Source organism: Cherax quadricarinatus, chromosome 1, assembly GCF_038502225.1.
Source record: "Cherax quadricarinatus isolate ZL_2023a chromosome 1, ASM3850222v1, whole genome shotgun sequence".
NCBI lineage: Eukaryota > Metazoa > Arthropoda > Malacostraca > Decapoda > Parastacidae > Cherax > Cherax quadricarinatus.
Window position 1 is genome coordinate 11739439 of NC_091292.1, and position 13548 is coordinate 11752986.

The 13548-nt window shown below is 41.3% G+C and overlaps 1 protein-coding gene across 1 annotated transcript in view; it reads left to right on the top strand.

Moving 5' to 3' along the window:
• LOC128691897 (probable 4-coumarate--CoA ligase 3) overlaps positions 1–13548 on the top strand; it is a 105378-nt gene that overhangs the window by 19406 nt on the left and 72424 nt on the right. Inside the window, exons 2-4 of the mRNA XM_070085600.1 lie at positions 843–966; positions 1185–1428; positions 10353–10510. Of these exons, the coding sequence (XP_069941701.1) occupies positions 843–966; positions 1185–1428; positions 10353–10510 (526 nt within the window). The remainder of the gene's footprint in view (positions 1–842; positions 967–1184; positions 1429–10352; positions 10511–13548) is intronic.

A 13548-nucleotide genomic window follows, 5' to 3' on the forward strand; every position in this document is an offset into this window, starting at 1 on the left:
GCTACCTTCATCGGCACTAAACCGCTGTTCAGCAGTAAGAACAGCAATAACAGTGGTGACAGCGGAGTCAGCGGCATTGTGAGCCTCTTCAGGGTGGAGGGGTCAACACCATCGGTCGACGCCAGTCAACATCATCCGTCGTCATCCAACGCACCTGCTGGCCTAAAGAGTTATCTGTTACTCCCAGCGTCTTGACGGGACCTGAGATAGATCTTCGTCCTAGATTTTTCCCACAAAATCTGGACATAGGCGTCACGGCGTCATCTCCAGCCTTAGCAGTCACGTGTTCACCTCATCACCCTCTCTCACTCCTGGACCGACCGACTTGACGTACACAAGTACTCCCCCTCCACGGACTGGCTTGCGGTCACTCCCTCACACTGCCCGTTGTGTACTCACTCCTACCCGATTAAAGCCAAACTAGTCCCCGGCCGTATCATTGCTACCTACGCTACCTTTATCGGCACTAAACCGCTGTTCAACAGTAAGGACAGCAATAACATATATTTATATATATATATATATATATATATATATATATATATATATATATATATATATATATATATATATATATATATATGTATTATGTAGATAAAGTCAAAAACAGGTGATCAGGATATTCAATTAAACCATGGTAGGTGGAAACAGAAAAATAGAACTTGAAACCTTTCGATTCCTAACTCAATTTTCTTCACAAGCTGTTCCGAGGATCAGGTGACTGGTAGACATAGAGGGGCACGTCTCTAAATTTTTAGCTCTCTGGTGTTTATTGCACAAATATGTGCCAATAATCTCACAACTGTTCAGTTTTAAATCAAATTTACTCTCCCTCCGGCTAGTGAGACGTCGGAGAGCTTGAGATATGTAGTGGAGTCGCAGCACCCGAAAGTACCCATGCCCTACACTCCATTCGCACAATATATTTTCTCCGAGATTCATAAGTGGTCGCATAAAACTGCTATTGTAAGTATTATTGTTTTTTGTTTTGTTTTTTATATGCCGTTATGTGACATTTTCTTAACGATTACAAATAAAATATATTTTATTCCACAAGATTTAGTTCAAGTTTTGACTGATAATCTTCACGTACTAGTTAAAATAATTTTTCTTCCTAGCAAAATTATTTATTAACTAGTTGGCCTGAGCTGCAGGTAAAACAGTTTCTTTTTTTTTTTGCGCAGGAATGCGGGATTACAGGCAGAAGATACACTTATGGAAAGTTGTTAGACGGAGTCATGAGATTTGGTGGGATGCTTCAGCAGCTCATTAGAGATAACTCAGAAGTTTCAGACCCCACTAAACTGATAGTGGCCATCTTGTCGCCCAACTCTCCGGAGTACCCTGTGGTTTTCATGGGTACCTTGGCTGTTAGTGCAGTCGCTACCACCATCAATCCCACCTACACCCCCGGTGAGTTGGGTGCTTAGGTTTAAAACCTTTCAACTGCACGTACATCAACATTTAAATTTTATGAATAAGGTAACCTCTCTCTCTCTCTTTTTTTTTTTACACAGGGTTTGACAAGGTTAAGGATCCCTAGCTTTATTGACAGCTATTTACAGGTTAAGGATTCCTAACTTTATTGGCAAGCTAAGAGCTGTTACCTACATCAGCTCATTTGAAAGCATTTTTATTGTTATGAGACATACAAATAGGGAACAGGATGAAGTTGGAGCCATCTGTGGGCCAGCATTTTCATTTGATCAACTGACGTTATCTCGTTGACATCATTATGCTGTACGAATGTGTTCCATACTCGAGTCATCCTGGGTATGTATGATCTCAGATGGAGTGATGTTCTGGAGAAGGGTACAGCAAGAGTGAAGTTGCTGCTTTCTGCCCGTCTTGTGGCATAAAAGCTTGTTTCACGCTGTCCTCGAAGTGGATCCAAGTGTGCTATTTTGACAATATTGGCCTTGTACATAACAGTAAGGCCACCCACATCCCTCCTATGTTGAAGGCTCTGCTGAAATGACAGATCTATCCAGGATGGGTCCAGGCGAGAGATGAGACGTCTTGCTCTGTTCTCTACTCTGTCAAGCAGTCGCAGATGAGAGGGGGGGCAGGCAAACCAAGAAAGTGGAGCATACTCAAGGTCTGAGCGTACTTGTGCCTCGTACAGGATCTTGCGACCCCTACTGTCAAGCAGATGCGAGATACGGCGAAGTGCTGTAAGCTTCCTGGCTGCCTTGTTTGCAAGATTTACAACATGGTTCCTCATGGTTAGTTTGGAGTCAAATTTCACCCCAAGGATATCAACTTCTTCTCCAGGTGCCAACATCGTCCCATTCATCCTTACTACTGCACCAGCATTACCATCATGATGCCTAGAGACGATCATCATTTGCGTTTTCTCAGGTGCAAATGTTACTTGCCATCTATTATCCCCAAGCTGATATAGCTCTCAGCTGGTGATTGATGTAGCTTAGAGCAGCTGGCATTTCTTCTCTTGGATAAGTTAATGTCAGTGTACAGTCGTCTTGCATATGCATGTGATTCTGGGATGAGATGAAGAAGGTCGTTTTGAAGTAGACATTCCATAACAGTGGACCCAGCACACTTCCTTGTGGAACGCTTGCCCCAATAGGATGCCTTGCTGATTCCGTTCCATTGAGGACTACACTTAGAGATCTACATGAAGGTAATCACTGAGGAGACATAGCGTAGAGCCTGCAGTTCCCAGTGCTTGAAGTTTTGCTAAGAGGCCCTGGTGCCACACCCGGTCGAAAGCGCCAGCAATGTCCAGTGCTACCACACAGCTGACTTTGGATTCATCCAGTGACTGGTGCCACTTAGTGGAGAGGTTTAACAACAGATTTACTGGGAAATAATTTCTCTCTTTCCTACATACTCTAACTTGAGCCTCACTGTCCTCATAAAAACTCTTCACTGCTTTCAGTAACCTACCTCCTATACCATACACCTGCAACATCTGCCACATTGCCCCCCTATCCACTCTGTCATACGCCTTTTCCAAATCCATAAATGTCACAAAGACCTCTTTAGCCTTATCTAAATACTGCTCGCTTATATGTTTCACTGTAATCACCTGGTCCACACCCCCCCTACCTTTCCTAAAGCCTCCTTGTTCATCTGCTATCCTGTTCTCCATCTTACTCTTAATTCTTTCAATAATAACTCTACCATACACTTTACCAGATATACTCAACAGACTTATCCCTATAATTTTGCACTCTCTTTGTCCCCTTTGCCTTTATACAAAGGAACTATGCATGCTCTCTGCCAGTCCCTAGGTACCTTACCCTCTTACATACATTTATTAAATAATAACACCAACCACTCCAAAACTATATCCCCACCTGCTTTAACATTTCTATCTTTATCCCATCAATCCCGGCTGCCTTACCCTCTTCATTTTACCTACTGCCTCACGAACTTCCCCCACACTCACAACTGGCTCTTCCTCACTCCTACAAGATGTTATTTCTCCGTTCTATCACGAAATCACAGCTTCCCTATCTTCATCAACATTTAACAATTCCTCAAAATATTCCCTCCATCTTCCCAATACCTCTAACTCTCCATTTAATAACTCCTCTCCTATTTTAACTGACAAATCCATTTGTTCTCTAGGCTTCTAACTTGTTAATCTCACTCCAAAACTTTTTCTTATTTTCAACAAAATTTGTTCATAACATCTCACCCATCTCTCATTTGCTCTCTTTTACATTGCTTCACCACTCTCTTAACCTCTCTTGTTCTCCATATACTCTTCCCTCCTTGCATCTCTTCTACTTTGTAAAAACTTCTCATATTCTAACTTTTTCTCCCTTACTACTCTCTTTACATCATCATTCCACCAATCGCTCCTCTTCCCTCCCGCACCCACTTTCCTGTAACCACAACTTCTGCTGAACACTCTAACACTACATTTTTAAACCTACCCCATACCTCTTCGACCCCATTGCCTGTGCTCTCCTCTCTCTCTCTCTCTCTCTCTCTCTCTCTCTCTCTCTCTCTCTCTCTCTCTCTCTCTCTCTCTCTCTCTCTCTCTCTCTCTCTCTCTCTCTCTCTCTCTCTCTCTCTCTCTCTCTCTCTCTCTCTCTCTCTTTTACACAGGGTTATACATGGTTAGCTTAAGGTTCCTAACTCGATTTACAAGAACTGTAGGTTGGTAGACAGCAACCACCCAGGGAAGTACTACCGTCCTGCCAGATGACTGTGAAACAGAAACCTGTAACTGTTTTGCATGATGGTAAGATTGCTGGTTTCTTTTTCTGTCTCATAAACACGCTAGATAACAGGATATCTTGCTACTCCTACTTACACTTTAGTCACACTTCACAGACACGCACATGCATATATATATATATATATATATATATATATATATATATATATATATATATATATATATATATATATATATATATATATATATATGTATATATATATATATATATATATTTATATATATATATATATATATATATATATATATATATATATAATATTTAATATATATATATACAAACATCTATTTTTTTCTCCTTTTCAAATATTTCTTTTCTTTTTTATTTTTTCATTGTCCAGGGGGGGAAGTGGAAAAAAATTTTTTTCCCTCCATAACCCAGGCCGCATGAGGCAACGGGAATGCCGGGGGGAAAATTTGGAAGTAACCCTTCTCCTGTAGACATTTACAAAAAAAAGAGAAGAAGAAAACTTTAAAAAACTGGGATGCTTGAATGTGCGTGGATGAAAATGGGATGACAAGAAACAGATGATTGCTAAAGGAGGAATGAAAAGAATTTGGGATGTCCTAGCCCAACAAAAAAGCTGAAAGGGGTGGGGGGTTTGGGGGGGGAAAAAAGGGTTTAAAAATCGGGAGATCTGAGGGGTTAGAGCAAAGGAAGGGGTAGCAGTAATGTTGAAGGATCAGTTATGGGAAAGGGGAAAAAAGAATTTGAAATGTGTAAATTAAGAATTATTTGGGTTAAAGTAAAATTTTGGGTGCGAAAAGGGGGCCCTAATAAGTGTGTATGCACCTGGAGAAGAGAGGAAAGAGGAGAGAGAGAGATTCTGGGGGATGTTAATGAATGAAAGGGGTTTTTAACCAAGTGGGGAGTAATTGTGGAAGGGGTCTGAATGCAAAAAGGAGAAACTTTTGAGAGGGGGGGAGGTAACTTTTGGGGGGCCAGGTGTAAATGATAATGGAGCCCTTTGATTGAACTTTTTATAGAAAGGGGGGTTTTGTTATAGGAATACATATTTTAAGAAAAAAAATAAAAAAGTATGATATATAGGCAAAGACAAAAAGGTAGTTTGCGGATTTGGGGATTTGGGAGATAAAAAGACTGTTGGAGGACTTTAGGGTGAACATGTTTGAGGGGCCAAGATATATTGGGTCACTTTTTTAGTTGAAATAACCGGGAAAAAAAGGGTAGATGGGGTAAAAGGGGAATAGGAGCATCAGGGAAGAGAGAGGTGGGAAAGGGTTTTTAAACCAAAAGAGGAGGCAGTTTTAAAAATATAAAAAATTTTTGGGGGATAGATGGGGTAATGAGAAAAGGCAATGGGGGGCGAAGAGGGATGGGGATTTAAAAAAGTAGTGAAAAGGGGTTTTAGCAGGGAAATTTGTGGTTACAGGAAAGGGGGGGGGAGGAAGAGGAGCGATTGGTGGAAGATGATGAAAAGAGTAGTAAGGGAGAAAAGGTTTATATGAGAAGTTTTTCAAAGAGAAGAGATGCAAGGAGGGAAGATATATGGAGAACAAGAGAGGAAAAGAGGGTACAAATGTAAAAAAAAGCAAATGGGGAGTGGGTGAGATGAAAAGAACAAATTTTTTTGAAAATAAGAAAAAATTTTGGGGGGATTAAAAGTTGGAAGCCTAGAGAACAAAAAGGGTTTGTTGGGTTAAAAAAAGGGGGGAGAGTTATTTGGGAGAGAGGTATTAAGATTTGGGGGGAAATTTTGGGGAAATTGTTAAATGTTGATGAAGATAGGGAAGCTTGGGAAGGGAAAAAGGGAATAACATCAAAGGAGGGGGAAAGGAGTTGGAGGGGGGGGAAGTTCGTGGGGCAGTAGGTAAAAAAAGGGGGGTAAGGCACCCGGGGATTGAATAAAAAGAAATTAAAAGAGGGGGGATATATTTAGGGTTTGGTATTTTTTAAATAAATGATGGAAGAGGGTAAGGACCAGGTTAAGAATGCATTTCTTTTTTAAAGAAAGGGGACAAAAGAGAGTGAAAAAATTATAGGGGATAAGTCTGTGATTTCTTTAAAGTATGGTAGGGGAAAAAAGAATTAAGAGTAAGATGGAGAACAGGATACAGATGAACAAGGAGGCTTTAGGAAAGGTAGGGGGGGACCATTTTCCGGGAAACATAAAAGGAAAAATTTTTGATAAGGCTAAAGATTTTTGGCAATGGGATTTGGAAAAGGCGTTGACAGAGGAAGGGGCAATGTGGGGATGTGCGGGTTAGGTAAGATGGGTTAAAAAGCGGGAAGATTTTTATGAGGAATGAGGCCCAAGTTAGAGTGGGGAAAGAGAGAAATTTTTTCCCGAAAAGGGGCCTTAGACAAGGATGTGTGATGTCACTTTGAATATTTTTATAGATAAAAGAGAAGTAAAGGGGTTTTGGCAAAGGGGGGGTTAAAAAGAAAAGAATCAAACTAAAGGGATTTTCGTTGTTTCTATGACACTGTCCTGGAGATTTAAGAGAAGTTGAGGATTGGGGATGAATTTTAGGTGTGCAAAAGAAGAAAATTAAAAGTGAATACAGGAAAGAGTGTTATGAGGATAAAAAAAAGTTTAGGATGAAAGATTGAATCAGATTGAAAAGTATGGGGGAGGTGAATGTATTCAGATATTTGGGAGGGACTTTAGGGAGGGGCATGAAAGATGAGGAACAGAATTGATGGGGGGAAAAAGGGGTAGGGGATTAGGAGTCTGTGGAGACAAAGAATTTTGCCCTTTGGGGAAAAGGGGGGTGTAGGAGAAGTTTACAAATGCTTTATATGGGTGTAAAACAGGGGTGACGAATGTTGCAGCGAGGAAAAGGGCGGGGAGGGGGGAGTGTCTGGGGGGCAATGTGTGGGGAATATAATGAGAATTTATTTTGGGAAGTTAGGGGGGAGGTAGATTACAAAACTTTTGTCGAGAGGGCGAGGAAGGGTTGAGGTGGTTCGGCATGAGAAAAAATGGGGGAAAAAAGGGGGACCGGGATCGTCTGTAGTGAAGGAATGCGGGGGAGGGTCCCAAAAAGGTTTGGGGGAGGGGAAGGAGGGGGCAGGGGGGGACTCCCCAGGGATGGGGAGGGGTTTGATAGGAGGAAGGAGAAAAGGAAACTTGATGCTGTTGAGGTGAGAAAATAAATTTATGAAGGGGCAGGAACGGGTTTGATTGAGTCCGAGATGGGGGAAATAAGGTGCATTGAAGGGGGGGGTAAGTTTCAGCAAAAAATGAGGGGGCCCCTTTTGCAAGACAGGATGGAGGAATGAGGGAAAGTTTTTTTTCGGGGGACCCTGCCTTTTGGGGGGAATCGCGGGGATAATAAAAAAAGGGGCAGGATGAAGTTAGGTACCGGGGGGTATTCCGGGGGTCAGCGCCCCTGCGGCCCAGTCCTTGACCAGGCCTTCCGGTGGATCAGGGTCTGTTAATGCTGGTTGTTACTACTGGCCACACATAGTCCATTGTACGAACCACAGCCCGGCTGATCGGGTATCTATCTACCTCCCTCCTGAAAGCAGCTAGGGGATTATTGGTGATTCCCTTCATTCCAGCTGGGAGGCTGATGAACAGTTCCGGGCCCTGGACAATTAATGTGTTTTGGAGCCATCTGTGGGTCAGTGATTTCATTTCATCAACTGACATTACTTCGTTGATGTCGAGCCTGGAACATGTTCCAGACTCGAGTCATTCTAGGAATAAATGATCTCAAACGAAATGACGCTCTGGAGAAGGGTATACGCAGAATGAAGTTGCTTTTTGCTGCCCATCTTCTTGGTGTCCTTGGAGTGGAGCCAAGTGTGGTACTTTGACAATATTGGCCTTGTACATGACAGTAAGGCCACATTCATCTGGTGTTGAAGGCTCTGCTAAAATGACAGTTCTATTCAGGCTGGGTCCAAGCAAGAGATGAGGCATCTTGCTGTTCCATATTCTGTCAAGAAATCATAGATGAAATGGAAGGCAAGCAATTTAAGAAAGTGGAGCATAATTGATGTGGAAAATTTGGGTTTTATAGAATCTCAACCACGTTTTTTTAGATGTATGAGTCAATACTGTGTTTTCCGGCCCCTTTGTTTTAAGATTTAATGTGGTTCTACATAGTCAGTTTGGAGTCATATTTCACCCCATGGATATCAACGTCGTTCCCTGGTACCAACACTCTCCCATTCATTCTTATCACTGCTCCAGCATTTCCATCATAGTGCCCAGCCCTTTCACTGTCGGTGCCGTAATATTACGGATTGCAAGCCAGTGTTGATGCCGTAATATTACGCCAAAATTCTAGCGGCTTCCAGTCTTGCGGGAGAAAGCTGGTATGCCTGCATATGAGAGAATGGGTCTGAGTGGTCAGTGTGCACAGTATTAAAAAAGATCCTGAAGCACTCAGTGCATGAGAGAAAAAACTTCGACTTTGTGGTGTATTTTCGTATGGTATTTATGGTTACATTCTCGTTTTCTCGGTCTCATTTGATAGAATGGACGATATATTACAGAAATAGAGGTAATTCTGAATGGTTTTTGACTAAAAGTACCTTGAAATTGAGATCAAATTAGCGGAAATATTCGATTTTTGCCGATATTCAAGAGTTAACAAATCACATCATGCATCCAATACACGTTAACTGTTGGGTCTAATATGCTTTCACAAATGTGCTGATATTATTTATACTATTTTTATAATAATGCAGTAGACTGCATAACAGTAAATCTTCTATTTTTTGTGTGAATAAAAATTCAAAATGGAAAGCAAGCGTAATATAAGAGGGGTCTGGAGATGTTACTAATGAACAGAAAAAAATGTTGTTTTAGTGCTAGGAATGTCTGCATTGTTTATTCTGGCCCGTATTTTGAAATTGGCCTTACTTGAAGTGCGTATGAAATTGGCCAAATTACCAATTTCTGATCATTGTATTGGGTAGTTGAAATCGGTAAATGGGCTGTTTCTTGTACTCAATCGATAGAACAAATGGAATTCTAGCGAAATAGCTATGAGTTTTTCAACTGGAACAATGGAATTGGCCGAAAATAGGACTCAAAATGGATAAAATCGCCGATGCGTAAATATCGCCGAGAGCGCTAACTTCGAGAGAGCGTAATTCCGTAAGTTTTCCATCAAATTTCGTACTTTTGGTGTCATTACCATCGGAAAAAGATTCTCTATTACTTCATAAGAATTTTTTTATTTTTAAATTCGTCGACACTGAGAGCAAGTGTGTGAGCAAATGTCAGAATACAGTCGTCTGCATATACATGGAATTCTGGGATGAGATGAAAGTCATTGAAGGAGACATTTGATAACAATGGCCCAAGAACACTTCCCTGTGGAATATTTGCACCAATAGCATGTCTTGCTGACTGTTCCGTTGAGAATTACGCTTATAGAAGTACATTGACGGTAATCACTGAGGAGGCATAGTGCAGAGACGGCGATTCCCGGAGCTTACAGTTTTGCCAAGAGTTCTTGGTGTCGAAAGCACCAGCTATGTCCAGTGCTACTGTACAGCTGACTTTGGATTCATCAAGTGACTGGTGCCATTTAGTGGAGAGGTTTAACAGCAGATCAGCAACAGAGTGACCTTTTCTGAAACCACGTAGATAAAGAAATGAGTGATAGTCAAAATACGTTGTCATCTGCCATGAGATTATTGTCTCAAGCATCTTGCCAGTGATTAACAGGAGTGACACTGGCCTGTAGTTGCTGATTTCCGCTCTGCTCTTCCTTTTTGTGAACAGGGACTAGATTTGTCTCTTTCGACAGAGAAGGTCATTTACACTGTGCTAGACAGTGCTGATAGCTGCGAGTTAGAGGCGCTGCTAGCTGGTCTGCACATCTACTCAGCAATCTTGGGCTCAACTTATCTGGGCCCATAGCCTTTTCTTTGTCCAGCGATTTAAAGAGAAGATACACTTCATCCCGCCTTATCGTCACCACTGACAAGTTTGGCACAGTTCTTGTGGTTAGCCAAGGAGGTTTCCTTGCAGGATCAGGAACTTTCATATTGGCAGCAAAGTGTTTGGCGAAGAAGTCAGCTTTTTCCTGACTGCTGGTAAAGAGCATCTCATTGTGCCGATTTAGAGGTGGAATAATTCTGGAACCCACTCTACCTGCCAACTTTCTTTTTGTGTCAGCCTCCTATTTAGAGATGGCCCACTTTTAGGCTTCTTCCATTCACCAACAGACTTGCCTGTGCAGGTTCCCGTTACAGACAGCGGAATGCCTCTTATACCTTCTCCAAGCCTTGTACTTAGCAGTAGCAGCCTCTCGACAACGAAAGCCGAGCCAAGGCTGATCTGTAGGCTTCGTCACATACTGCCGGTGAGAAATGTGTTCTTGTTGGAGACAAGGATTTCTCTCTCTCTTTCTCTCTCTCTCTCTCTCTCTCTCTCTCTCTCTCTCTCTCTCTCTCTCTCTCTCTCTCTCTCTCTCTCTCTCTCTCTCTCTCTCTCTCTCTCTCTTTTTTACACAGGGTTTGACAAGGTTAAGGATTCCTAGCTTTATTGACAAGCTATTTACAGGTTAAGGATTCCTAACTTTATTGGCAAGCTAAGAGCTGTTACCTACATCAGCTCATTTGAAAGCATTTTTATTGTTATGAGACATACAAGTATGGAACAGGATGAAGTTGGAGCCATCTGTGGGCCAGCATTTTCATTTGATCAACTGACTTTTTCTAGTCGACATCATTATGCTCTACGAATGTGTTCCATACCCGAGTCATCCTGGGTATATAAGATCTCAGATGGAGTGATGTTCTGGAGAAGTGTACAGCCAGTGAAGTTGCTGCTTTCTGCCCTTCTTGTGGCATAAATGCTTGTTTCACGCTGTCCCCGAAGTGGATCCAAGTGTGGTACTTTGACAATGTTGGCCTTGTACATAACAGTAAGGCCACCTATATCCCTCCTGTGTTGAAGGCTCTGCTGAAATGACAGATCTATCCAGGATGAGTCCAGGCGAGAGATGAGACGTCTTGCTCTGTTCTCTACTCTGTCAAGCAGTCGCAGATGAGAGGGGGGATAGGCAAACCAAGAAAGTGGAGCATACTCAAGGTGTGAGCGTACTTGTGCCTCGTACAGAATCTTACAACCCCTATTGTCAAGCAGATGCGAGATACGGCGAAGTGCTGTAGGCTTCCTGGCTGCCTTGTTTGCAAGATTTACAACATGGTTCTTCATGGTTAGTTTGGAGTCAAATTTCACCCCAAAGATATCAACTTCTCCAGGTGCCAACACCCTCCCATTCATCCTTACTACTGCACCAGCATTACCATCATGGTGCCTAGAGATGATCATCATTTGCATTTTCTCAGGTGCAAATGTTACTTGCCATCTATTTCCCCAAGCTGATATAGCTCTCAGCTGGTGATTGATGTAGCTTAGAGCAGCTGGCATTTCTTCTCTTGGAAAAGTGAATGTCAGTATACAATCGTCTGCATATGCATGGGATTCTGGGATGAGATGAAGAAGGTCGTTGAAATAGACATTCCATAACAATGGTCCCAGCACGCTTCCTTGTGGAACACTTGCCCCAATAGGATGTCTTGCTGATTCCGTTCCATTGAGAACTACACTTAGAGATCTACCATGAAGGTAATCACTGAGGAGATATTAGTTAAAGGTTCACAAAGTTCTATTTTGCATTCCTTAAGAACCATTGAAAAAAGCTCATCAGGACCAGGCGATTTATTTTGCTTCAAACGGTCTATCTGTTTGATAACCAAATTACTAGTAACTGTGAAATTACATAATTTATCTTCCTTAGACCCACAAAAAAACTAATTATTGGGATATTATTAGTTTCTTCCTGAGTAAAAATCGAGAGAAAATAATTATTAAAAATAGAGCGCATTTCATTCTCTTTTTCAGTAAGAACTCCATAATTATTTTTAAGGGGACCTATCTTATCTCTAACTTTTGTTCTATAAACCTGGAAAAAACTTTTAGGGTTAGATTTCGAATCCCTAGCAACTTTAATTTCATAGTCTCGTTTAGCTTTTCTTATCCCCTTTTTAACGTCCCTCTTAATGTCAATATACTGATTCATAAGATGACCCTCACCTCTTTTGATACGTGTATAAATTCCCTTCTGCCCTAAAAGATATTTGAGCCTATTATTCATCCATTTTGGGTCATTTCTATTCGATCTAATTTCTTTATACAGGATAAATGTTCTTTGGGCAGCATGTATAGTGTTCAGAAAACTGTCATATTGATAGCTCTCTTCGTTACCCCAGTCCACAGATGACAAGTGTTCTCTAAGCCCATTGTAATATGCTAAGCAAAAATCTGGGACTGTTAGAGTTATCCCTACTATCATACTTCCATTCAATGCTAAAGGTAATTGATTTATGATCGCTTGCGCCGAGTTCCTCTGTATTTTCTAAATTATTCACAAGGGTTTCCTTGTTTGACAGAACCAAATCAAGCAGGTTATTTCCCCTTGTAGGTTCTGTCACAAACTGTTTCAAAAACAATCCTGAACTACTTCTAAGAAGTCGTTAGATTCTAAATTCCCAGTCAAGAAATTCCAATCAATCTCACTAAAGTTAAAGTCTCCTAGAATTACTACATTATCGTGCCTTGTCGCCTTAACAATTTCCTCCCATAGTAGTCTTCCTTGGACCCTGTCTAAGTTTGGGGGACGGTATATATCACCTAAAATCAATTTTTCATGCCGCTCTGAAAATTCTATCCAAAGAGAGACTGTATGTGTTATTTCAGATTTTTATACTCTTTTTTTTATGCAACAGTTAAAGCGATCTCGGACAAACAGTGCCACCCCACCCCCCTTCCCGATACTTCTGTCTACTTGGAACAATTTAAAACCCTGTATGTGACATTCATCAGGCATGTCCCGATTTTTCGTATTGAACCACGTCTCAGTTAAGGCAAATACATCAATGTTACCTGCACTAGCAACTAATCTCAACTCGTCCATTTTATTCCTAGCACTACGACTATTTGTGTAATATATATTTAAGGACCTCCTTTCTTTCTACCCTTCCTGCTCCTTTCTGTTCTTCCACTATACCTATTACTTTCCTTGTTACTATTAAGATTTATAATTTCAAAGCCTAAATCCATGTTTCGACACTCTTTATTTTCCATTTCTAAACCCATACCTCTAACTAATCCTAGTTTAAAGTCCTACCAACACCCTCAACTGAGCTATCAAGAAAACCCACTCCTGCCCTGGATAAGTGAACCCCATCCCTGACATACATGTCATTTCGGCCATAGAAGTTGTCCCAGTTGTCAATGAATGGTACTGCATTATCCTTACAGTGTTTATCCAGCCAACAATTAATACTAATTTCTCTGGGCAACCATTCATTACCAACACCTCTTCTTGGCAAA